The sequence below is a fragment of the Strix uralensis genome, chromosome 1, assembly GCF_047716275.1.
Source record: "Strix uralensis isolate ZFMK-TIS-50842 chromosome 1, bStrUra1, whole genome shotgun sequence".
Classification (NCBI taxonomy): domain Eukaryota; kingdom Metazoa; phylum Chordata; class Aves; order Strigiformes; family Strigidae; genus Strix; species Strix uralensis.
Genome location: NC_133972.1, coordinates 53,413,898 through 53,437,626, shown reverse-complemented (window position 1 = coordinate 53,437,626; position 23,729 = coordinate 53,413,898). Strand labels below are relative to the sequence as shown.

The 23,729-nt window shown below is 40.2% G+C and overlaps 1 protein-coding gene across 5 annotated transcripts in view; it reads right to left on the bottom strand.

The window, feature by feature from the left end:
• Positions 1-17,153, bottom strand: part of ACBD5 (acyl-CoA binding domain containing 5) — a 31,546-nt gene extending 14,393 nt beyond the window's left edge. Inside the window, exons 1-6 of one of the 5 annotated variants that reach the window (XM_074866664.1) lie at positions 17,099-17,153; positions 16,705-16,880; positions 15,275-15,395; positions 13,702-13,774; positions 9,890-10,001; positions 9,729-9,761 (exon numbers count right to left, since the gene is read on the bottom strand). In XM_074866664.1, the coding sequence (XP_074722765.1) occupies positions 9,729-9,761; positions 9,890-10,001; positions 13,702-13,774; positions 15,275-15,395; positions 16,705-16,780 (415 nt within the window). In that variant the 5' untranslated portion in view covers positions 16,781-16,880; positions 17,099-17,153. Of the gene's footprint in view, positions 1-9,728; positions 9,762-9,889; positions 10,002-13,701; positions 13,775-15,274; positions 15,396-15,845; positions 15,968-15,991; positions 16,550-16,704; positions 16,881-17,098 lie in introns of those variants that run through there. The other 4 variants (XM_074866675.1, XM_074866683.1, XM_074866690.1 and 1 more) reach the window with 4 other exon arrangements.
• Between the last annotated feature and the right edge of the window lie 6,576 nt (positions 17,154-23,729).

Genomic DNA, 23,729 nt, shown 5'->3' with positions numbered 1-23,729 from the left:
TTCTTTAAAAATGTGGAGAATTTAAGAGACAATTCTACCACCTCTTGTAAAAAAGATATAGTTAAATACACTCTGATGATAACTTAAGCCTCCTATGTTAGAACACAGTGATTAAGGTACAAAGAGGGGACAGTTTCTGTGAGACACTTGCACATTTTACATGTTGAATCCAAGGCTGAAGTCTGGTTTAATTGTCACCACGGTATTCCATTTGCATAATTTCTATGTTCCCTTGTCAGAACCTTGAAAGATTAATTCTTATGTTTAGGCCTAACATTAAACAGCAAAATAATATCCAATTATACTGAAGTTGCCAAACCAGATCCACTACTTTCTTCACTGTGTGGTAATTTAGAGCTAAGTGTTTTGTGCTTTAATCTTGCAATGAAGAGCCTTCCCACATTCCTCTAGTTTCAAAACTTATACATAGTGCTTTAAAAAAAAAAAAAAAAAAGGCAAAACAACTTAATTTCTTGTATAGAAATAATGAATATGTTAAATATCCTTCACCTTAGTTTTATGCAAGGTAACGTTTCTGCAGGCACCCTGCATCACTGTTTTGGATTGATTTAATCCAACCTTTTATATGAAGATTTAAAAAAAAAAACCCAACATTTTATTGTAAAAAGAGAACTGGAAAAGCTATTGTCTGTCTTGCAGACTACAAGAATATAAGTGATCACATGCTCATTTTCTCCTCACTGAAGAACACTTATTTGCAAGGAAATTTGTTTCATGAAAGAAAAACCCCAACATATTCCCAGTTTATTTCTCATACACATGTTTCATTTATTGTGAAACCTAATTCTCAAGATGTTTTTCTGAGAAGCAGCAGTGTGAGGAGGATAAGGTAGCAGTGAAGTCCTCACAGCTTGATCATCAAGCACAGACACAGCTCCCTTGGCATGGTAAGGCAGGCATCACCCCTCCCTTTGAAACAAAAAGGGGGTGGGGGCACAATCATCCATGTGTCCTACCCAGTCGTGGGAGTAAACAGGAAAGACAAGACTAAGAGGAACATTTAGCTGTGAAGGAAGGCAAATTAAAACTGTAAAGCTTCTCACCTTACCAAAGATATTGTAAAAAGCCCCAGCTATCCCATAAGCTTTTTCCTTAAGATTTACTTTTTTCTTTTTGAGGGGAAGGTCTTTGAATATTCAAGCATCTTCTCTCTTCACTTAATTTCAGTAAGGAAAGTATTCATTTGGGGAAACTTAAGTGATATATCACATAATTTTAAATAAAGAGGTGAAACTGAAAGTATCAACAGTAACAGATTTGTGGTATCATGCCACGGGACACCTGAATAACTGAAATCCATCAGGATCGCATTTCTTCCACAAAGTCATTCTTTGCAACAGTGCTCCTAAAGACCATAACGAGGCATTGCTTTGATGCCGACTCTGAAGAACATAGCACTTTATACTTTTGGCCACTTGAAATACCGTGCTTAATTGTGTACTCTTCCTCAGAACCCTTACCCTGCTATCTTCAGGTCCATTCCCAAATGCTTTTACTACATGATAAAACCACAGTTTGCTGCTGTCCTCCTTGTCACTCGGAGTATCTGCTAAGAAACCAGCAACAATGACTAATACTGACTAATTTAGTCAAAGACTAAACAGAGCCAACTAGCAGTGACTTCTACAGTCCCTGTTGGTAGGTTACTTCCTAAGAAATGTGTATTTTAATATGAATTACAAGAGCCAAGCAAGCTTTTAAAACTTTATTTGTTTCGTGCTAATCCCATCCACCCACCCCCCCATCCCTTTACTCTTTCTGTCTACCCACTTCAATTTACAGGCAAAATGTTAGTAGCTTTCTCTGTTTTCCTTGTTTGAATACTAGAGAACCCCCTCTTGGTTTATTATTTTCATCTCACTGCCTACAACACCAAACTGTGAGATTTGTGACAGAGCTTTCTAAATAAAGCTGTACTGCTCTGTAGCTGTACAAGGAGTTATATTCTACTGTAAAAGCCTGGATTGGGGGGGGGGTTTAATTCTATATAGTAAGAGCTGTGTAACAGTAACAACATGCAAACAGAAGGAAGAAGTATTTAACAAAAAGACAATAGCAAGATGAAAAGGATGTGAACAGACACAGAGCCCCTCTACAAGCCTTCAGTAGATGTTTAGTTTCTTGTGTTAGCTCTATTAAGACACTTCCTAAGAGCAATTCTAAATATATTTTTTTAAAAGCAGCACTGCAGTTCTTCTCAATGACCCGTATAACAGGGCCAAGTTTCTCAAAAATATGTATCTGATTTCCAACTCTGCACATATTTCAAGGCATTTTTGTTACCCAGATGGGAGTTAGGAGCTTAAATGCCTCTGTGGACCTGCCCCAGCTCAAGGGTCATTTTACAAAGAAAACCTAGCCTAGCAGGTTTTTCTCAAATGCCTTGTATTTTTGGTTTCCTGAACAGGCACATAATTCTTATACAAAATTAACATGCACTGCTGGAGCTGTACTGATGGTTGGCTCAGCACAACACAGTATCCAAACACAAGTCCTACTGCCTCTCATTCTTTGCGAATACCAGCGATCAGGAAACAGTCTGCAACAGCAGGTGAAACACCACATAAAACATTTAACTAGCTGTGTATGCCCTCATCATTTAATAAAAATTATGTGCTTTTGTAAAATACCATAACTTTACTATCCACTCAACAGCGGCAAAATCTTAGCCCCCAAAAGATTGTATCACCTTATATAGGGTCTCTCTGCACTCCTACATTTAAGTAGACGTGAGCTCTGTCAAATTTTTTAAGTCTCAAGAGACCTATATACTGTACAAAATTGTTTTGATAATCAGGTAACTAGAATTCTTTTCTTGCCATCACAACCTGGTTTCATGCTTGTTACCGATCCAAGTAGGCTCCCTGCTTCAATTCCAAGTTTATGCAACCACATTCTGCCATTTCCAATACACCTAGTTACACAAATCTCCACCTCCTTTTTGAAACTGATGTATCCCAATACTGCAAGGAGTTCATTGCAAGGAGTGATTGCAGTGAGAAAGGAGGGGTACATGCAAGCATCTGGTAGCAATAAGCTCTTCAGCTAGAACAAGAGTTTCTATACCCTCATTTCCTTCCATTCTTTTTAATATAGTACACTACAAAGAAAACTTCCAGGGGCCCAGCCTGCTCTGTAACATCTGTTCTACAGTACTCAAATGAGCTGCCATCACAAATAAAAAGATATTTTAGAAAAGTCTGTCAAAAATAGAGACAGAATAATATAAAATTCCTTACTTTACTACTGGTTTATCACTTTTAATTTTAAGTACATTAAGTGTAAGTTCTCTGAAAAATGTATTCCCTAAGCACACAGAGAGTGGCAGCCAGGTCTTCCTCGATAGTTTTCCTTTTTTTATTGTTTTATTGTTTAGTCTTCCTAAACAGAGAAAAAAAAGCCTCTTCTTTTTTTCTTTTAATATAGTCCAGAAGACTACAGTCTTGTTTTCTCAGCACTCCTCTCTGCTCATGTGCTTTTCAAGCTGTTACAAAGAGATGTCACTGCATTTCAAAAAACAATTTAATCAACAATATCCATGTCTTTACCATTTATAAACATCAAAACAATAGTTTGTGGATAAGAACGAACACAGACAATAGCAGCTTCTTAGACATTTATATTAACTTCCAAGTATGGTATTCAAGATTACTGACTAGTCATCCTGGACCTTTACACTTTTCAGTATCTATAGTTTCTCACCTCCATCCATATCATCAGTAGCAGTTCCCTTGAATTTTCAGCATACTTTCCATATAAACAAGGTTTTGGGTCAACTTAAATACATTTCCCTCCTCCCTGTCACTCCCAGCCTTCTGCCAGTAGAGACAACCTGCCTGGGATTTCCTGAGAGCACAAGCCCAGGGAGAACAGCAGCTGCCCCACAGACATTCCCAGCACTGGCAAGTAGTTCCACGAAGGCCATGGGACATCCAGACTACAGGGCCACCAAGCACATGCAGCTCAGTTAAATGGTGCGTGTGCAGCAGGACCAATGGAGCCAGGCTTTGCCAACTTAGTGTCAACACCTTAGCCAACAATCACGTGTGAGAATGAGTACGAAGAATAGCTGCTTCTTAGATATTTACAGTAGCCTGCAAGAAAAGTAAGATGATTCCAGGATCCAGGGTGTCCCCATGTCTGGTACTATTTCCTTCTGGGAGAACAAGCAGGACTTGCTAAGCTCTCTTCTGTGTGGAAGAGATAGTCAATACTTGGAACTTTTACTTGTGTGGCAAGTAGAGAGGAGCATTACACTCTTGAGATTTGTCCCAGAAAATACAAAACATGAACATAGAGAACTCAGAACCCCATAAAGAAAACTATGCTTGAAAGCAACAGAAAACCATATTGCTGAGTCACCTATAGTCCAGAAACTCTGGTCTGAATCAAAAATTGTTTTGCCCTGTACATGAAAAAAACCAAACAGAAAAGAACATTAAAATTATATTCTCCTGCCACCTACTCCAAGCCTACCAGTTGAACAGCTTTTTACAATGCCCATATTAAACACAGCCTCACAGATAACACAGATGGCTTTTCCATGTATCTTAGAGGCTATGATTAAAGTAACTATTTTTGCTATAACAACATTATGCATGAAACAGCAGCCCATGCTCACTGGGCACTCTTCTGAGAGCAATCAAGATACGACTACCTACATCTATTCTTCCACAGCCTCCCGTACCTCTGTCTACTACTACTTCTTTGCAGCTTGTCTTTGTAGCAGAGAGCTGTGAGAAATATGGGTTTCAGTTCTCTCATCACAAGATCTTAACTACGAGTGAGATCTCTAAAATGTAAGACACCAACATTTTATAGCAAGTGGGTACAGCTGGATTCTCAAAACCTGAGGAGCTTTTGACAACTTATTTTCCCTTTTGAAGGGAACCGTTGTCTGGCTGGAAGAAAAAAATCCAGGTCCAATGACCAGTTACGCACAAAAACTGTTACTGTTGACTCAATCCAGCACAAAACAGAATACAGACAGGTGCTTTTTTTTAATGGAAAAAAGCTTCTCTTCACTCCTCCACTTTTTCAATAAAATTGGAAGAAACAATTTTTATTCTTGCATTTTCACATTTGGATACTCTTACTCACCCTGTGGTGATATATTCTTTAGGACTTTGCATGAGAGGAGCTGTCCATATCCTCAGGCTTGAGCTATATTGATGCTCTGCCCTAATTTCCAACATTGTTACACAGCACTGGCATAAAACCATCAGTTTGAAGTCAAATCACAAAGTAGGCTCAGATTTGAATTGGTAAGCCTGAAGCAGGTATATATTACAACAGGGCAAGCCACAGCTTGTTGAGACACTGATCCACATCTCATTGAGACTCTCCACTGACTTTGGCAGTTGCTGGCCCAGCCCTTAATCCTATAATAGCCCTACCCTGCAGCAAATGCTGCAGAGAATGTTCTGGATGCTTCTGGAGGTAAGCTGAGATATTAACAAAAATATTTGTACAGTAAATTTCACACTAGCCTCCCTGAATATAATCTGTAACCTTGATTATAGCTGTTAGCTTACCGTTGTAAACTAGAAGAGGTTTAAAGGATGGAGTTTTAAAAACCTCTCCCACCCACCCACCAGCTCCTCCGACCCCATGCTTCCCTTGACTTAATGCACCTCCTAGCTGTGGTGCTGCCACCCATTCAACATAGCCTACTAAAGCACAGCAATTTCAGAGTAACAAGGATTCCAGCTCTTTTGCCCCTTCTTACAAAGCACGAAGCCACTGAGTTCCTTAAAAATCCTAGTGAGGGAAAGAGAAGGAAGGAAATCAGTTTAGCAAGTATATTTGAAGTCAAACAGAAATGAAAAAGTGAGCTTATGAAGCAAACAGAGGGTGTTTCACAAAAGAGGCCCACACACAAGCAGGAAGAGCGTGCCACCAAATGCTCCATTATAAAGCAAAGATGTTGAAAATAACATGAGAAACAATTTGAGAAGAAAAAACTATTTGAGTAGATAAACTAATCATATGCAATCTACAGAAGCACAGCTGGAAAATATATTGCATTTTAAGAGCAAGAAGAAGTGTTTCTACCTGGAAAGTGATAATTAAGAACAGACTCACTTTTTTCAAGTGCAATCCTCCCAAGCTTATATATGTCCTGTACTAACTACTGCCTTTGAAGTATAAGTGTTTACATGTATTTGCTTGTTCCAAAAGCACACAGAGCTCAGTGAGTATCATCTTTTAAACCTATATCCAATGCAGGAAGACACTGAGCAAAGTGTTAAAAACAGCTGTACCTGCCTGTGAGCCAGGCCAACTTCTGCCATTCACACAAACTGCTACTGAAGTAGTGCCCGGTACGGGCTCCTGGCACAAACATGCTACAGTGCAACCAGCAGTGCCCAAAGCCAGTGTATGCAGCAGTATGAGTCATCTTCCTTCAACAGGGCTTTATCTGGTGCAACTGCAGCACAGCTGGGAGGAAAGTTTTCCAGAGAGAAACACCCATTCGGATGACAAAGTTCAGGAGTATTACAATGCTGAAACTTTCCACAGCCTCTGCAGTGCATAACTTGTCATTACTGGAGGCAACATTTAGTCTTCACAAAGGCTTACAAAGAGTACTATTACTCAGCATAAAGGCAAAGGGTCATCTTTATTTAGTAGGATTTTAAAACAGATTAAATGCCTTGTCACAAAGCAGAAAGAGTACACAGGAAAATTCTGCTGAAGAACTTGTGAACAATCTCCAGATACTTTGCTTAGTTGTTGAGATAACTTAGTGCAGGCCTGTCAGGTAAGGATTTTCTTGTCTCCCTTTGGATTTACTCACATTCAGAAAAAACATCCACAAACATTCTCAAGGAAACATTCAGAAGGATGAGTTGGCTCTGAAACTCTTGGTATTTTTCATCCAGCATCAGATCAGTAGGGCGCCAATTCTAGCCCACCTTTGGCTTCTTCAGGTATAACCATAAGAAGAAAGGTTGAATACCCATTCTGAAAATTTCAAATTCACTGAGCAATGGTATTTTGAAGCTTGTCTTTTTAGTGTTGGCTTGGACATCAGATTTCTTCTGCATTTATTAGCAAGTGCAAAAAAGTTAAAAGGTTGCTCTTCTAAAGCAATCCCCTACCTTACCAGACAGTCCTCCCTCTGCTCTTCAGCTGTCATAAACAAAAGGGTCCTGCTGTAACACTGCAAAAGTTACCTATTCTCTTCTGCAGCGCTATGACAGGTAAGAGCCCACTTTCTTCTTTGATGTCTAGTATTTTATATACCTGAAAGTAATTTGTCAGTAATTTTCTCTGTAAAGAAGTGCTTCATACCTGTCAGAGACTACTGACAACTTTTCAGAGAACCTAAACTTCTCACACAGCTGCAGGATGAGGTTTCAAAACACAACCCAGGTTACATGCTTTTGAAATACCCCTCAGATTTGCTCAGCCTATCAGAGGGAATTCTCTATTCTCCTTTCTTTAACAACACATCCAGGTCTGGATATTTGTAACCCATGAATCCAGCATGTCTGTCCTAGTTGTCTAGTAGATGTTACAAGTCATTTTAATGGTGGCATGTGAGGCTTCAGTGTTCTTTATCAAGGAGAGCCACAAGCTCTATTGATTCAGGAAGACAGTATTTCAATGGTTTGTATTCAATATTTTCAATGAAACCACAAGGAGTCAGACATTCAATTTTAAAAGGATACACTTGTCTGTTGAGGCCAATCTGCTAGACATGATACACCAGCCATAGCTGATGTACACTAAACTTCCAGACAATCTCTTCCATTAATTCAAGAATACTGTTGATTTTGAGGAAGTGGCATGCAATTCTTAAACAATTAGATAATCATCTTCATACAGATTAAAATCTGATGAGAGAAGAATGGAAGGCAAACTCAAAGCAGAATGGGACAGAAGATGGGAGGGGTACAGTATGAAATAAGAGACTCAAGAGAAGTGTCCCAATTTCCAGAACATAGGAATTGCCTGTCCATGAAAAAACACCTTCCACAACAGAAGCTACAGAGAGTAGGCGTTTGGGGGCAAGGGAAGAAACGGGACTAGAGGAACTAACACAATCAATACATTAACAGTATTGTCACCAATGTCTAGACCATCTCAAACACAGACTTGGGCAGATTGATTCTATTCTTTAGTGTGTGTCTGGAAGACTGAAGGTACATACTTCTGTGAAATATTTTTGAAACCTGCACTGTAAACAATAATAATTATTACCAGCTTAACTTTTAATCTGTAAAGTGGTAAGAGAGCTCAAGAAAGGGTTTCAAAATCTTAAATGCAATGATAAAGTTATAACATACAATGGACTTTGTGAAAATTCTGTCTTAATTCATGGTGGCACAATTAGATGTTGCAGCTTTATGCCACATGAATGATGACATATTACCAGATTCATTGCAACACTAACACAACAAGATAAAGCTGAAATTTGCTGTTCTGTTTTACCTACACTGCCTTACGTTTAAGCTGCCTCTTTAAAAGACAAGTATGCAAAATTTGTTATTGAAACAGGTATTGTTTAACTTCCAAGATTCTCTGTTTGCCTAGCTAAGTCACTTTTTTAAGAAGTGGCTTTTGGCACTGTGCCACAGACATGAAGTCCAACTAAATCCTTATTACACAGATCACTGACCTGAATCTACTGATACTCTTATAATCTCACCTGTCAATCCAGCTGTCAGGCAAGCTCATTAAATCCCAGACATGAAGCAAACACAATTTTAGTTGAGAAAAAAAAGTCACGCAGCTTTCAAAATGGCCATTTAAAAACTTCTACCATTACCTTTCCTCAAAAGTAGTGAAAAACTGTTTCTGTTTCTCTGAGACTTGATAACAAAACCAAAACTATGTCCCTTTAGGGGGTGGGGGGGGAGCCACACACAAACGGCGATTTAACCAGCTGACTCCTACTTCTCAAACACATTAAACCAATTCATTTGTGCAATGGTTTCTTTTTTAAAAACCGTTTCAAAAATTGAAATGCAACAGAGCAAAACTTAACTGTAATTTTAAGACAGATTTAAAACAACTGTAAGCCTTATATTACAACCTTATGAACACATTACCTGTAACATAATAACTGTTATTATCAAGACAGTCTCACAATGGTATTGCTAAATAAAAATCACCACACTGATTTTTATGCAGCTATGACACCACTAGGTTTGCCACTTGTCAGAGATTTAAAATGGTAAACAGATATTCCTCTCACGAACTTGATCTTCAGAAAACTTAACTTGAAAGTTTCACAAACCCATCTTAGATTCTGTATGTATTAGGGAAATAATGATTTTAAAAGCATGGATTTTGATTGTGGATTTTTTTTTTATTTTAGATCAGATAACAGAGCTGGATTACCAGTTCTGCATGCAGTTTGATAATCCACAGCTACATCAGGATGTAGCAGTACGCATTTCAAATAGTTGTTACTTTTATTAATGGAAAGGCAGAAACTAGATCTGGTTGGGGGAGTTGTTTGTTTTAAATACTCTCCTTTTTTCAGGAAGATGCTTCCTTCAGCAGCTCAAACAAACTATGGACAAGAACTAAAAATGCAGCTTCCTGGGTCTAACTGTTTTGTACCTCAAAAGCAAAATAAAATAAAATCCAGCCTAATGAGGTGGCAAGCCCAGAAGTCACAAGTGTTAGCAGGAAGTTACTACAGCACCAAAACAATGGAAAAGATGGACTTACACATAATTTATTATTCCTACCTTCCAAATACTTAGAGACTTTCTCCATTCGAACTGCCATATGGTAAAGAGAATGAACAGAAAGATGCAATGTTTAGCTTTAAAATCATTTACAGAAAACAAGCCCCAAAAAATCTGGAGTTGTGATTATTAGTAGTACAAAGGAAGTTATTTGTCCGAACCTGAGGTTAGGTCAGATCCTCTGTTCTTTTTATCTTCTACTATTTCATAGAACGGGCCTATTACTTGTAGTAGTTCTTCAACTTTGTCCGTCACTGGCATACTCTCAAGAATCTGCACAAGTCCAAAATATGAAGTATCTTATGAAACAGCATTTCAATGATTCATTCATTTCAATCGATTTTAGAAACTGCTGGTCATTGTAAAACTGAGTAACATTTCACTAAGTCACTTAACACATTATTCTGATATTTAAATTTTTTTCCATTAAATGAAAACATAAACCTAATTTACCAAACAAGAATCTTAACTAGCTGTATTACCTTTTTTTAGGTGAAGAGAAGATGGGAGAGCTAATGCATTTGTCACCTCTAAAGGACCACCTCAGCACAGTATTAGTAGACCTTGGAATCCATTATTTCAGCAATTTCAAACCAAACCAACTCAAAATTCAACAGGCTACTCTTAAGTGATAGAATTTATTTTATAGACAAGTCTTCCCACAGAGAAAATGAAACTGAAAGACTTTTTTCTTAGAGGATTCTTCATATTTGTCAAACCCTGCCATCTTCAGTAGAATGTAAGAAGCAAAAGTGCCCTAGTGGGTCCATCTAGACCCAAACCACAAAATGGACAAAATACAGCAAAACTGGGACAGTGCAAAGACATACTTAGCAGAGCAAACTAGAACCAAATTCTGCTCTTGAAGTCATTTGGAGCTCTTCCTTTGATAAAAATGTCTTAGTTTTAAATTACAAAACCAGTACCTTTGATAGGAATGCAAAAATCTTTAAAATAAACATAAGAGATTCAATAATTGAATATTATTTTAAAAGCATACGATATTATTGTCGCATTCTAGTTTAAGTCCTTTCAACTAAGCTTTTTGCTGATAGCTTTGCTCCTCTTCCATCCTCTACTTTTTTTATTTTTTTTTTTTTAAAGAGGCAATAGCTGTAGGAAAAGACTCCAGTAGAAGCAAACTAACAGCCACAGTTCACCTCCTCCTCCAGTAGAGCAGCAAGAAAGAAACAGATGGAGGTAGAAGTTGCCACAAAACATGCTGCTTAAAAGCACCAAGCACATCACTAAGTAGTAGAAGCAAAAGCTACAGCATTACTTCACAAAGCAGGAGCTCCAGGCAGGCTAGCATGTAACAAGTCAACACTTACAAACCAATCAAGGACACCAAGAGACTACGATCCTATCAAACTGCAGTTTCACTGCCACTTCTCTATTCAGTGTATATAATTCATTCCACATTTGTTAGAGAGAAATGCTCAGTGCTCAGATACAGAGCTGCATACGAACCAGAGACAGGATAGTTTTGTGATTTTTTTTTTAAAACTTCTATAGCATTGAGAAAAACAAGAAACCTAATCTAGAACAACACTTGTATTTGCTATGCATTTACTTCTATAGTCTGCACTGTAGACAGTTTCAAATGTGCATTTCTATGATGTCTGCACATAACTGCTCTTCGTCTAAACAGACCTCAATATACTCTTGCAATTTGGAGCAATTCTTAGAATTTTACCACACAGTTTCTGCTAAAGTAAGAGTTTTGTAACTGTTAGCTTTTAGATGAGCAACAAAAGAGCAATACTTCCACAACCAAAATCAACTGCTTAATTATATAGTCACTAGGCATAATACACAATCTTAAAATTTGAAAGTGCAAAATAGGTTATTATGTATCCTGAATTACTGTTTTCTTTGGATGTCAGACAACTCATATATGAAGACTCTTGTTTTAAATTAGAAATACCATATAGTGTTAATACTACTTTATGCTAAGATCTCACCCACTTCTCAGTAATATATCTGAAGTGTAAATAAATTAAACAGTATTGTAATAAAAATTTTCAGAAATGCTACTTGGAAGATAAATTAACCTTAAACAAAATGCACCTGAGCTCAGATTCATCTTAGCTAAGACTAAGAGATGTTTGGTCATCTCCCACCAGCACCTCAAAACCTCACCCAGACACATTCTTCAATAGATTTTTCAAGGCTACGACATGAAGGGAAAAAAATACCAAACAAGTGTATAATAAAAGTATCTTCTGACAGCCCAAATGCAACATGCAAACACTAGGGACTTGTCCCAGGGGCGAGGGGGGAAATCTGGCAATCTTATACACCCTCAAACACAGTCCTGTGATATCAGTATAGAAGCGGGTTTTCGCCCCCCTTAGACATGGATACCTATGCAGCAACAGCAGAATGCCCACAGTAACACCACAAGGATTAGTGCAGTATGTGCTGATAGAACAGCCCAGTGGATCCATTTGAAATGCACTTCCATTGACATTTCAAGTAGAATCAACTGGGTTGGAAAAGCTGAAGCTAGTATTTCAAATGTGAGAGCTGAAACAGCACCAAAGCAGAGTAAACAGATTCCCCAGTTTCAAAGCTGAGCAAGGCAAGAAGTCATTTGCTCTCCAATCCCTACATGTAATCTTTACAGAGGCAGAATATTTGTGCTTCATTAGCGTCAAGTAAGCAGACTTCCTCACAGGAGGCTTACTAGGGGTTTTTTTAGAACAAACATTGCCGTTTTACTTAGTTTTAGTGTCCTGACCAAACCAATTACTGCACTGGAAAAAAAACCCAAAGTACTCTACTGAAGTATTAACACATTTTGAATCTAAGATTTGAAATGAAGCACTAAATCTTGTGGCATGCATTCAAAAGGAATTATTAAAATTTAGTGGGATTTTTGACCAAATGAATAATATTTGTCCTCTGTGTTTTCTGGAGTTGTTTTATTTTTCATTTCAAAGCAGCTATGGTAATACCAGCAGGAACTAAATTACCAAAATTAGAGACAGGAAGAAGAGCAGTAGACAGACTCCAGCTCCTTGCCTAGTAAAAGTTTCTGTCATATCAGTTATTAGACACGTTAAAAGTTCAGTGTCGAGATAGCAGCCTAGGAGAAAAGCGAGTGTATTCAGAGTAGAACTTGTATTTTCTCTCCTTGATGCTAACCTCATTATAATAATAGATTATAATTATACTTTTATCCAGATTGACAGTAAATAATCTTTAAACTGGAAAGACCACCTAGAAGAGTTGCAGTGAAAAGACTGCAGTGAAAAGGATTAGTTAATGAAAGACAAGAAATGTTAATTCTGAATGTTTACTTTAGTTAATGCTGCAATTCATGCTTAATATAGTAACTATGACTGTTTACAAGTTACACATCTATTCCAAAAAAGACAGACCAAAATACTCAATTCTAGTTGTTTGACGGCAACTATAATATACAAGGAATATTTTCATGACACAGAAAATTCAGGTTGCCGAGTTCTTTGTGAAAAATCAAAGATTATTCAGTTTATACTTGATTACGCTCATGTCTTCAGTCATGAGTGAGACTCTTGCTCCTGAAGTCCTTCTGGAGGGCTGTTTTTTCCTTTCCGAGATACAGATCACTTACCTCTCTCAACTCTGAGAACTGAGGCAGTTTGAAGTAAATCAGCTTTTCTTCTGTGGTACTTTAAGTTTCACTGTCTTCCCCACTGCCCCCTTTACCATGATTTCAATACTTTTTAGCTCTGGCATTTAAGCTTCATATCAGCTAGAGATCTCATGTTTCTCTGAAAACAACCCAAATTCTATAGCTTTGGAACTACATAATTTTCTTCTCCCTGCAGACCAAACAGCACAGTACTGAAATGTAGCAGTTCTCACAGGGAATAACTCATTTGGAGCTTTGACAGTAGTAGTCAGCAAGAACCTCCTCCTGTTCCCTGATTTATTTCTGGAACGTCTATTCTAGAAGATCCCTTCCACTCTTTAGTAAACTTACCTTTTTCATTTCTTCGACATAGGCTATCATGGCTTCTTCCTTGGACATGTCTCCCAAGGCACTCCACGCATCCCTAGGAAACAAAGTTGCATACATTTTCAGTATCTTCAGGGCCTGCCGGATTTTTTCAGCCTGGCCTTAAGTAGGTCAGTTATGTAATGCCCAAAGTTTCTCTGATACTAATAAAATGCAACAACAATTCACAACTTTAAGTCCAAATATATTACTTGCTAGGATAATCACATAGTGGTACATCAACAAAGAACCAACAAACTCAACAGCCTGGGGACTGAAGAGTTCCTCACTGACCAGCTATGATCTTGTACCTGGTAAGTTGTTAACAAGCCCAGATACAAGACACATGCATTTCCCTTTTGATTAAGTTGATTTTTTTTAAGACCTTCTGCTGCAGAAAAAGAGCAGGCACTTCAGTCACCACTTACAAACAGTTGTCAGTGAGTTCAGACGGGCTACAAGAAAAATATGTCCTTTGAGTTTAGCAACTGGGGAACGACACATCAGTCTAGTAGGCAAATAGTTTAACCATCGTCTCCAGTTACCACAGCAGCTACGTTAGTAGACGTAATACCAAAAATAAAATCCCTCCCTCTCCAACTCTCCAAAAATCAAATTTATCAGTACTGCACAAGGAATCTGTCATAACACAGACTGGAATAAAAAATTTCCCTACTCAGTCTTGCACTTGATCTGACACCATCCCTTCCTCTTGCCAGAGTATCTGTCCCACTTACAGCAAAACCCCAAGGTCGATGGCTCATATTTCAGCTACACCAGGTGGGTGGAAGCTTACTATCCTAGTCCTCTGCAAAGACACCCCCTTCACCCTGACTTGGGGAGACTGGGGAGGAAGGACCAAAAAAAAAAAAAAAAAAAATCAAAGGAATCATTTCACAGACCCTAAGATCACCATGACCATAAAGACAGCAATAATACTTGTTCTTTGGGACAAATCATTATTAAAATATAATAAGCAAAGCATTCACATGGCTTTTCAAATAGATCTTAGGAATTTGGTGAATCAGAAGTCTTCCCAGCACATGGAGAACACAGACAGTGGGAAGCCCTGCCACTGAGCAGACAAACCAGAAAGACACATAAACCAGACTGCTCCCCAAGATCTTAAAGCTGTATCAGTGGCTGCCAGTGAGCACTTACTTACTTCAGGCTCGCATCATACATGAAAACTTGAGAAGGAAGAATTCCAGACACTCATCCACATCACTTATTCTGCAGAGCACCTACAATTTCATTCTACAACATGGGATAAACACTGAGGAGGTACCATAATGGTGCTTGCCCAAGAAAAAATGGCCCACCTACAGAACCCAAGGGAACGCTTTCACCTCCAACTCTGAAAAGTTATAAATTATCTGAGCTAGAAAGTTGGAACACAAGGACAGAAAACGAATTCAAGCATCAAAGGTTGTGAACATTCTTATTTTAAGCAAGACATAAACTCACTAATCTCTTTCTCCAAGAGCCCCTCTTCTAAACATCTCCACTCCAAGCATAAAAAAATAAATCAGCAAAAGAACAATTCATGAAAAGTTACCATTTATATCTACCAATCGGATCCCAAAATCCAGGTCGCGGAATGTTACAGGGTCCTTGGGTTGCTTGCTTATAAAAACTATAGAACTTGAGCATCATTTCATTCGTTGGCTGGAATGAACCTAGTGAAAGGATTTTAAAATACAATTAAATTGTAGTCAAGAATATTAACGAGTATTTTACAAGCTTAGTATTTCCATGAGAAAATAGCCTGCAGTTCATTACAGCCTGATTCACAGACGTACAACTTAAGTCAACGGAGAACATTTTCACTTCAACTACCATGAACCAGCACCACTGACAATATTTACTTTACAAACAGCAAGTTTCAGATTGAGTTTAAGGGACTACAACCTTTACTACTCCTAAGGTCAGATTCCACAATTAGAATAAAAAAAAAGAGTAATAAGTAACATAAAGCAAGTGTCCATTCACTCAGTTTAAAGGGACAGGTTTAGCTCCCAGTAAACAAACTATCTTGCAAGTCACTTTACTATTAAGAACAGTACCTTAACTGAAAACTCCAAACTTTAAAAAAAAAAAAGCACAAACCAAAACCAAACACAACAAACCCAAAACACAGCCTTCTGCAGTGTTTTTGTTTACTTTGGGTATTTGACAGCACTTTCAACAACAGTTTCACTGCATCTCCTGTTTTTGTTTCCGTCCTTTGCAGAACACACTTCTGTAGAGGTAGAAAATGTAAATAAATACAAACCTGTAACAGCTGACAGGGAAGATTCGTAACCAATCCATTAAGTCAAATACTTTGAGGCTCGATTCTAGTCATTAGAAGTTTACAGTGCCCTTTATGTTAGCACCTTAACAAACCCAGTTTTACTTACACCAGCATTAACGCTGTATGTAATAACTAACCTTTTTTTTTATTATTACTCTTATCAAAAAGATACATTCTGATTTTTCGGCTTTTCCGTTCCGTTAACTCTTTCAGCAGAGGGAACTCACGGTAACAGCTCCGACGCCGTCAAACCAACTTCAGGACTGCGGGGAGGCAGAGGCCCTTCCCCGGCGCTCCCCGCACCGCGCCGCGGCGGCCTGACAGCCCGCCTCCTCCGGGCGACCGGCAGGGGAACTTCTGCCGCGGGCTCCGAAGCCCCCGAACCGTCGTTTCTCCGGGAGAGGCGGGCGGCAGAGCCAAGCCCGAGGTTTCCAAGCGGTTCTCCAGCCGCCGCCTGCTGACGGGCGCCCGGCCCGGGACGGCCCTACTGCCCCGGCCCGAGGCACCGCAGGGCCGCGCCGCCAGCCCTGCCCAGGGACTGCTCGCCCCGGAGGAAGCGGCCGCGGGCGGGAGAGGGGCCTCGGCGCCCCCCGCCCCACGGGCCCCGCCCGCCCCGCCGGTGCCAGCCGAGCTGCCGGGCCCCGCGCCGATGGCACCGGACTTGCCCCCCGCCGCCGCCCGGCCGCACTTACCATTCTTGGGCAGGCTCTGGATCACCTTCACGGCCGCCTCGAACCTGGTGGCGTGCACGGAGCCGGTCTCCGCCATGTCCCCGTCCCGTTCCCTCACCGCCTCCTGCTCGGCCGCCGGGCCGCGTCCGACGGGGCGGGCTCCGCTCAGCCTCACTCGCCGCGCCTCCTGCAGCCGACTGCGCGGGAGAGGGGCTGAGCGGCGCCGGGCCACAGGCAGCCACCCCCCGGCGGTAGCGGGGCGGGGTGCCCGGCCCGGCCCGGCGCCCGCCCCGATCCCCCGGCCCCCCCCTCCGGCAGGGCTGGGCACAACCCGCCCAGCACCTCGGAGCAGCCGCGCCCCGCAGGCCGAACGCGGCCCGCAACACCCCCGGCCCAGCAAACAGCCCTCCCCTACCTTCGCCCCGGCTTCAGGCGCCCATGTTGTGCCTCCCTCAGCCGCGCCCTCCCCTCCCTTCCCCTAGCACCGCGCCGAGGCCGCCGGGGCACGCCGGGAAGCGTAGTCCGCCCGCCGCGCCCCGCGGCACGGCCGGGCCCCGCGCAGGAGCCCCCGCCGCCCGTCCTCCCTCAGGGCCTTCGCGTCCTCCCGCCGCCATCGCAGGCCTCTGCCTCTCCGGCCACCCCCCGCAGCGCCGGGCGAGGGCTGGCGGAGGCGGCCGGCTGGCCCCAGCGGCCAGGCTGAGGCCGAGGAGAAGCCCCTGGGCCGGCCTGTCCCAGAGCGGCTCCGGGTGATGGCGGGTTCAGTCCTGGGGCCCGAGAAGCCCTTGAAGTCCTGATCCCGGGCAGCGACTCCCGTGTGGACTGAGGAAACAGTTTTGTTTTTTTTTTTTTTAAATTTTTTCTCCCTTGTTTCTTTTTCTCAGCTTCCTTCCTCTTCCTACCCTTTCTCTCCCCTGCTTGCATAGCTACAATTACATGAGAATGAACATTTCAAAACATGCCTTATTCCTCCCATTTTACAGACCTCGGTTATCCTCAGGAGATCCACCACCACCTTGGCAGTCTGCTTTGCTTGTCCCCTTCTCACACACACCTAGTTCCACATAATTCACCTAAATTACCACTGTAGCTGCATATTTTTGTAATAGCTTTAATGACTTCTATTTACATTAACATTTTAGGCATGAAATTTTAAAAGCCTAGAGCCTGGGGAGCAACTATTTGGCGATGAGGTGAATACCAGCACAGCACCACCAGCTAGCTCAGTAGCTAAATAAATGAATGGTCTTATTGAAAAGCGCTGCGCATCCAGCGCTCTACAAAGTCAAACAAAAGTATGCTAAACCAACTGCTTTTGTAGCAAGTGGAATAATTTACCCAGTGAGGAACAGGATGAATTAATAGCCCCTTTGAATAGAACTGAGTACAAAATCTTGGCATTCGAGTCAGTTCATTTATCTGATACACAATATATATTTTAAATTCCTCTGAAGGCAGTTGTGTGCTCACAGTATATGCCCTCTGCTGGGAAAGAAAAGCTCCAGAGAGAGGGAATTAGAGCAGATCAGCCCCTGCTCTGCTGAGCTAGTACATTCCACAAGGTCAGCAGCCAGCTGGCCAGGGGACAGCTTTGTTGGAGAGAAGCTGACACTTCTAGAGGTGTTCAAATAGGATTCCCTGCACTGGGCAAACGATGAACCCGTGCTACTAACACCACTGCTCCCCTCACGTGAACGTTACTGATCAATTTCTCTGAATTTTTCTTTTCGAGTACTAGATTTCTAAAGCTCTTCTGAGCTTCATATTAAGATCTATCATCTTTTTTATCCATGAAGGTAGGAATGACAGAAGCTCAGATCAAAGGGAAGTGTTTGTTTGAAGATAAGTGGGTCTCTGTATAAATATAGATTCTTTGAGCATGCAATGAGTTAATTGAAAAAAAGTAATAAGAAAATCAAGGGCCTCTTGTGAGGCCAGCTGATGTGTAAATTCTATCTACCTGAGAAAATCTATAATGACGTTTGCCATTTTAATTGATTTAAGAGAAATGCAGCCTGCATTTTTATAATGAATGTTCCCAGACTTTCACTGGAAGTAGGCTTTAAAAGAGATGCAAATGACAACCTATTTCATGGCTGTGTGCAGAAACAGAAGCTGTCCTCTTTGCACTGAAGATGTGTGAGAGTGTGAGATCTGCTCCAGAATGAGGCACTTGAAGTAACCCAAAATAATCAGTACAATCATGACCTGAGACAAGGATGAAATAGTAAATGAGAGGCAAATTTTGAGCACTGGTGAGCCTGTGAGAACATATCACAAATGACTAGTTAATTTGATGCTCATATATAATACTAATTAGCAATTGCTATTAACTGTCCCTATGTATACATTTTGCATTCGCATTGCGGTGACTTCTGTGTAAGGTTAACAATAATCAAATGTGGAGTACAGGTAATAAGGGAGACCCCCTCATCTGTCGCAGATATCCAGGAATGGATCTGCAGCTTTATCTCAAGCTGAGGACTGAGACTCCGTTCTTTAGGGAACAAAATTATATGACATTTCTCTGTTGTCTGCTGAGTACCTATTGGGAATGACCATGTGCTTGTAAAATCTAGAATCTATGTGTTGAACTGGGCTGCGTTTCTATTGCTCCGCAAGAGTAGTCTCCAAAGCAACCATAAGTATGATCAGATCTTACTCTTTTTTTAATCCAAAGTATGAGAAGCTAAACATCAGGAACTGTGATAGAAAGACTGACCAGTGATGCCCATCACTTGAGATGCGAGAGAGGAGAGACCATGGTACTCTGCTACCAGTGTGATTTGGCAGTGAGCGCAACACTTAACATGTCTCAGTGCTTTGTTGTCCTCACACTTCACAAGTTTCACAAACTACTTATGAGGAGCCTGTGGATTACTAATATGAGGCATTCCTGACGATGCTGAGACACATAAAATCTTGTTTGGAAGCATGTTGTTGTAGTTGCTGAAGGAATACACTTAGGGGATGTCTGGAGAAAAGACAGACAAGCGTGATCCTGAGTGTAACCTTGGACCTATCCTTCACAGATGGATTAGGGATGGTTATTGAGTCCAGTGGTGTTATGGCACAGGACAGTCTATCACAGTCTGATGTGTTGAGCTACCTTACAGTCCTCATTTTGTGCTCCACTGCCCCTTCATGTTGTTCTCATTTGTATCCCAGGTCTGCCTTAGTTTTCTAGTAGTTGCATCCAGTGCCAAGCTACACACCAGTCCAGCTTGAAGAGCACCTTCATTTTACTTGAGGGGCAAAGGAGTCAGTTAAATTATGCAAGTGAAAAGCAGAAACTGGAACCAATTATGGCTATTGCTCCCTCAAGGGTCTGAATCATAGCAGTGTATTTTACAGAAATATTTTTAAATGGTTCTTAAGAAAGTAGACCATAGTCTCATATGCATTATGAACAAGTTCTGTAAGCTACCAGATCCAAGAGCATGTAATTTTAGCAAAGCTTACTTTTTGAAGTATGTAATCCAGCGAGGAGGGAGAATGAATTATTTAAAACTTAATAGTCATAATTATGAAGAACTAAATTAGCATTACAATTTCTAAGTCAAATCTACATGCTGATGAAGAATGGAAAGGTGTTGTCAAAAAAGGGTAGAGCTTTTCACAAGGAGTAGTTTTCTACACTGTTTACTGTAGAAAGGCTAATGTATCAAATGACATTTACTTACAGGATTTTTAAATGAAATCATGAAGGATATTTGTGTCAAAATCAACAGCTCTGGGGAAGGAGAACTGTTTGTCTACCATGAATATAGCAAAAACAGGAGCTGAAGTTTGTCCACCTATGTAGGCCGATCCCTGTTCATCAGGAAAAAAAGCCCTTTGGGCAAAGGACTAGTTTGACACAAACAAGAATACTTTGGGGCTGGAAGTTTCCTTGTGAGGTTCAGATACACCCCTTAATAACTCAACTAGAAATACTGATTCATTTCACAGTTGGGGATTAAGTAATGGAATTATTCTGAACCATTATTATCAGCAGCTGCTTTGCCTAAGGATTAGCTACATGTTGTCAAAGGCGTTAAAGGTAGTATATCCCATTTCAAATCTCTTTTCAGCTATTCAATTCAGGTATATCACGTCTTTCAGTAATCAATATTTTGAGCTGCATTTTTGTTCCCCCCCCATGCCTCCCTCTTCTCACATATTTCAAAAAGAAGATACAGTAACAAAAGTATAAGCTTAGATCAGTTTCATAAAATGCTCTTTGAAGAACAAAATATGCTTCCAAAGACATTTAGCAGCACTTGACTTTGCATTGAACTATATGGTGCTTATGAAGTCAAAAACTTTTACAGGTTTGTATCTTTGTAGGTCTAAAGTATAGTGCAGTGCCATATTGTGCCTTAAGCCCCTCTTTTTTTCTCCAAGCCTACCATTCATTTCTTTTATGAGATTTTTAATAAAGTTCAGTTTTCCTTACTGCCTCAAGGTATTATTCTTGAAGAGCCAGCAGATAGTTGTAAGACAATTGTTCAAGTTTTGCATAATCTAGAAAGAACGTTTAAAAAACCCTATTCCCCTACACAGCCATGAACTGAGCTTTGAAAAGTATGTAGTTTCATCCTGCAGCAATGACAAACTGTGCCTTATTATAAACAACAGCAGCAGACAGCTCATAATAAGTACTTACTCTTTTACCTTCAGTAAAAAATACAATATCTGGAGGTCAAGTTGTGCTTTCATTTACAGTGATATAAATTTGGAGTTACGTGGTTGATTTGGGGATATTTATGGTGTCACACATTTTCATAATGCAAATGAGTAGAATCTGACTCTGAAAAATCTAACTATGTCTGGTATATTATTTCTGTTTTGATATTTGTGCTTCTTCACAAGTACTGCTGCTAGAGTTTTAGAAGCCTGTCCTTGTGTAATTTGCCTCTTGGGAATAGCAAACAAAATACTGTGACTGTATCATATTAATGTGCTTATGCAATGGCATATTTATAGCCAGACAACTCTTGTGATTTTATTTTTCAATATCTGGAAGAAAAAAACCTGAAACACCCTGAGTTTTTGCATGTTCTTTTAAAATTCTAGCAAAGGAAGGTTATTATTCTTTCTAGTGAATCTGAAAAATGACTTTGTGGGAATGTTTTTATGACACGCATTTACCAGTGTGCAAAACCTGAAATATAACTGGCAAAGATAACTTAAGTCAAGCATTTTCAGGCCCGTGTCTATCATTTTGGGTATTTATTCAGGCAGAAAATATCCCACTATGGTTTTGGGTTTCAACAACCTAATCTAACACATTAGGGGTGGTTTACTAGAGTAAGTCCTCCAACAAACAAGCTTTCAGAAGGATTTAAGACTGAGTGTAATTGGGTGTCTCAGCACAGAACCACCACTTCATTACAATTCCCATAAGCACCCAGCTCTGTTGCTGTATGAGTCCTAGTGAAAAATCAGACTTCCTTAGAAGTCAGTGCCAGCTAGACACTTTTTCCAGCTATAAACCATGGCTTTTTCACTCCTATACTCAGGTCAGGTCAGGTACTGGACATTACCCAAGGAAGTTTATCTGGGAAGCTTTATTGAGAAAGAAATTTGACATTCATGAATTGTTTCAGTTTGTACTGTTAGATCACTTCTGCTCGACTGAAATAAGGAGTCATCTCTGCTTCAGAGTTTTGGGGTGATAAGGCCTGGCTGTTTCACTGAGGTGAGGGAGACGGGTGAACTACAGCAAGACACAGTATCTCAAGATCAGAATCTCCTGGGTTTTGCCATTTAAAACAGAGAATTAATTCTTAGGCTAAGAATTCTTAAGCAAAAAATTATTGGATAAATAAAAGGGATGGACGAAGACTTAGGAAATAAAGTGTCTTAAGTGTTTTTTTACTTTCCCTTGCACTAAAATGTTCTGGTTACTATAACATATGCTCAGCATGAGAAGCTTAATATCAAAGCTTCTGTAAATGCAGGAAAAGTTAATGAGGAAAGACAGCCATCAGTTCTTGCTCCCCAAAAAGTAGGAAAAAAATCAAAGAACCTGCTGAATAGTTTTCTGAGTAAGTTACTTATGGCTTCTAGAAAAACCCCAAGAAACAGAGATAGTTGAGCTGTATGAAATTAAAACGATCACTGAATCCACGTAAGTCTTTGAATGCACCTAAATAGAGGTGTTGAAAGGTCAAGTCACTCTGCTACAGATAAAGTTAGAAATGCAGCCCTAAACTAAGCGGGGAGCTGGGCAGCCACGTTGCTGTGACAACAGTTATGTTGGAGTCTTTGTCACACTGAGTAATCTAACTGAGGGCAGAGGGTGGCTTCAGGAGGCATTGTAAGTCTTCAACCAAAGATGTACCCATTAAAGAGCCCTATTTCTTCAGTGTCACTTAGATCACTGAAACATCCTGAAATCAAATGTTAGTACTACAAATTTGCCATACAAAAAAATACCAGAACAACAAAATATGCCCTGTTTCTTCTATTTATTTGCCTAGATTTTATTATCAGTTTTTAGTCTTTCTATAGCTTTTTTTGCTGTATTACAGAGCTCACTATTATCCTTCTGAAGGGTTCTCCAACAATCCTACAAATCCTTGTAAATAGAAATCAAGCAACCCCTTGATTTCTTTTATTTAGAACCAAATTAACTGATGTGTTCACTCCAGTGAATTCATTCTTTCATTCATTCATTCTTTCCAATATTTTAACATCTTTCTTGAATCATAGATACCACTGCTAGGTACAAGCTGCACAAATACTTGTATTAATGTCAGAGGCAATAGAGGACTGAGGTGAGGTATGGCCTTCTCCAAACTCAGTGTTCTCATTTGCATGTCCAGAATTCATTGACCATTTTGGATGTAGAAGTGGATGAAGGCATCAAAGCACAGGATCCTCATACCCTACCTGTAGCTGAGGGCCCATGTTATAATGTATTCTCTTAAAGCTTTTGTTTGGAGTGATGGAACGATATTTGCTTCTATTCTGTTATGCTGGTTTTGCAACTAGTTTATCAGAATATTCTATCATGTCAGTCTGTTCTTTTAATTATTTGTCACTTTCCTAATCACCGTGGT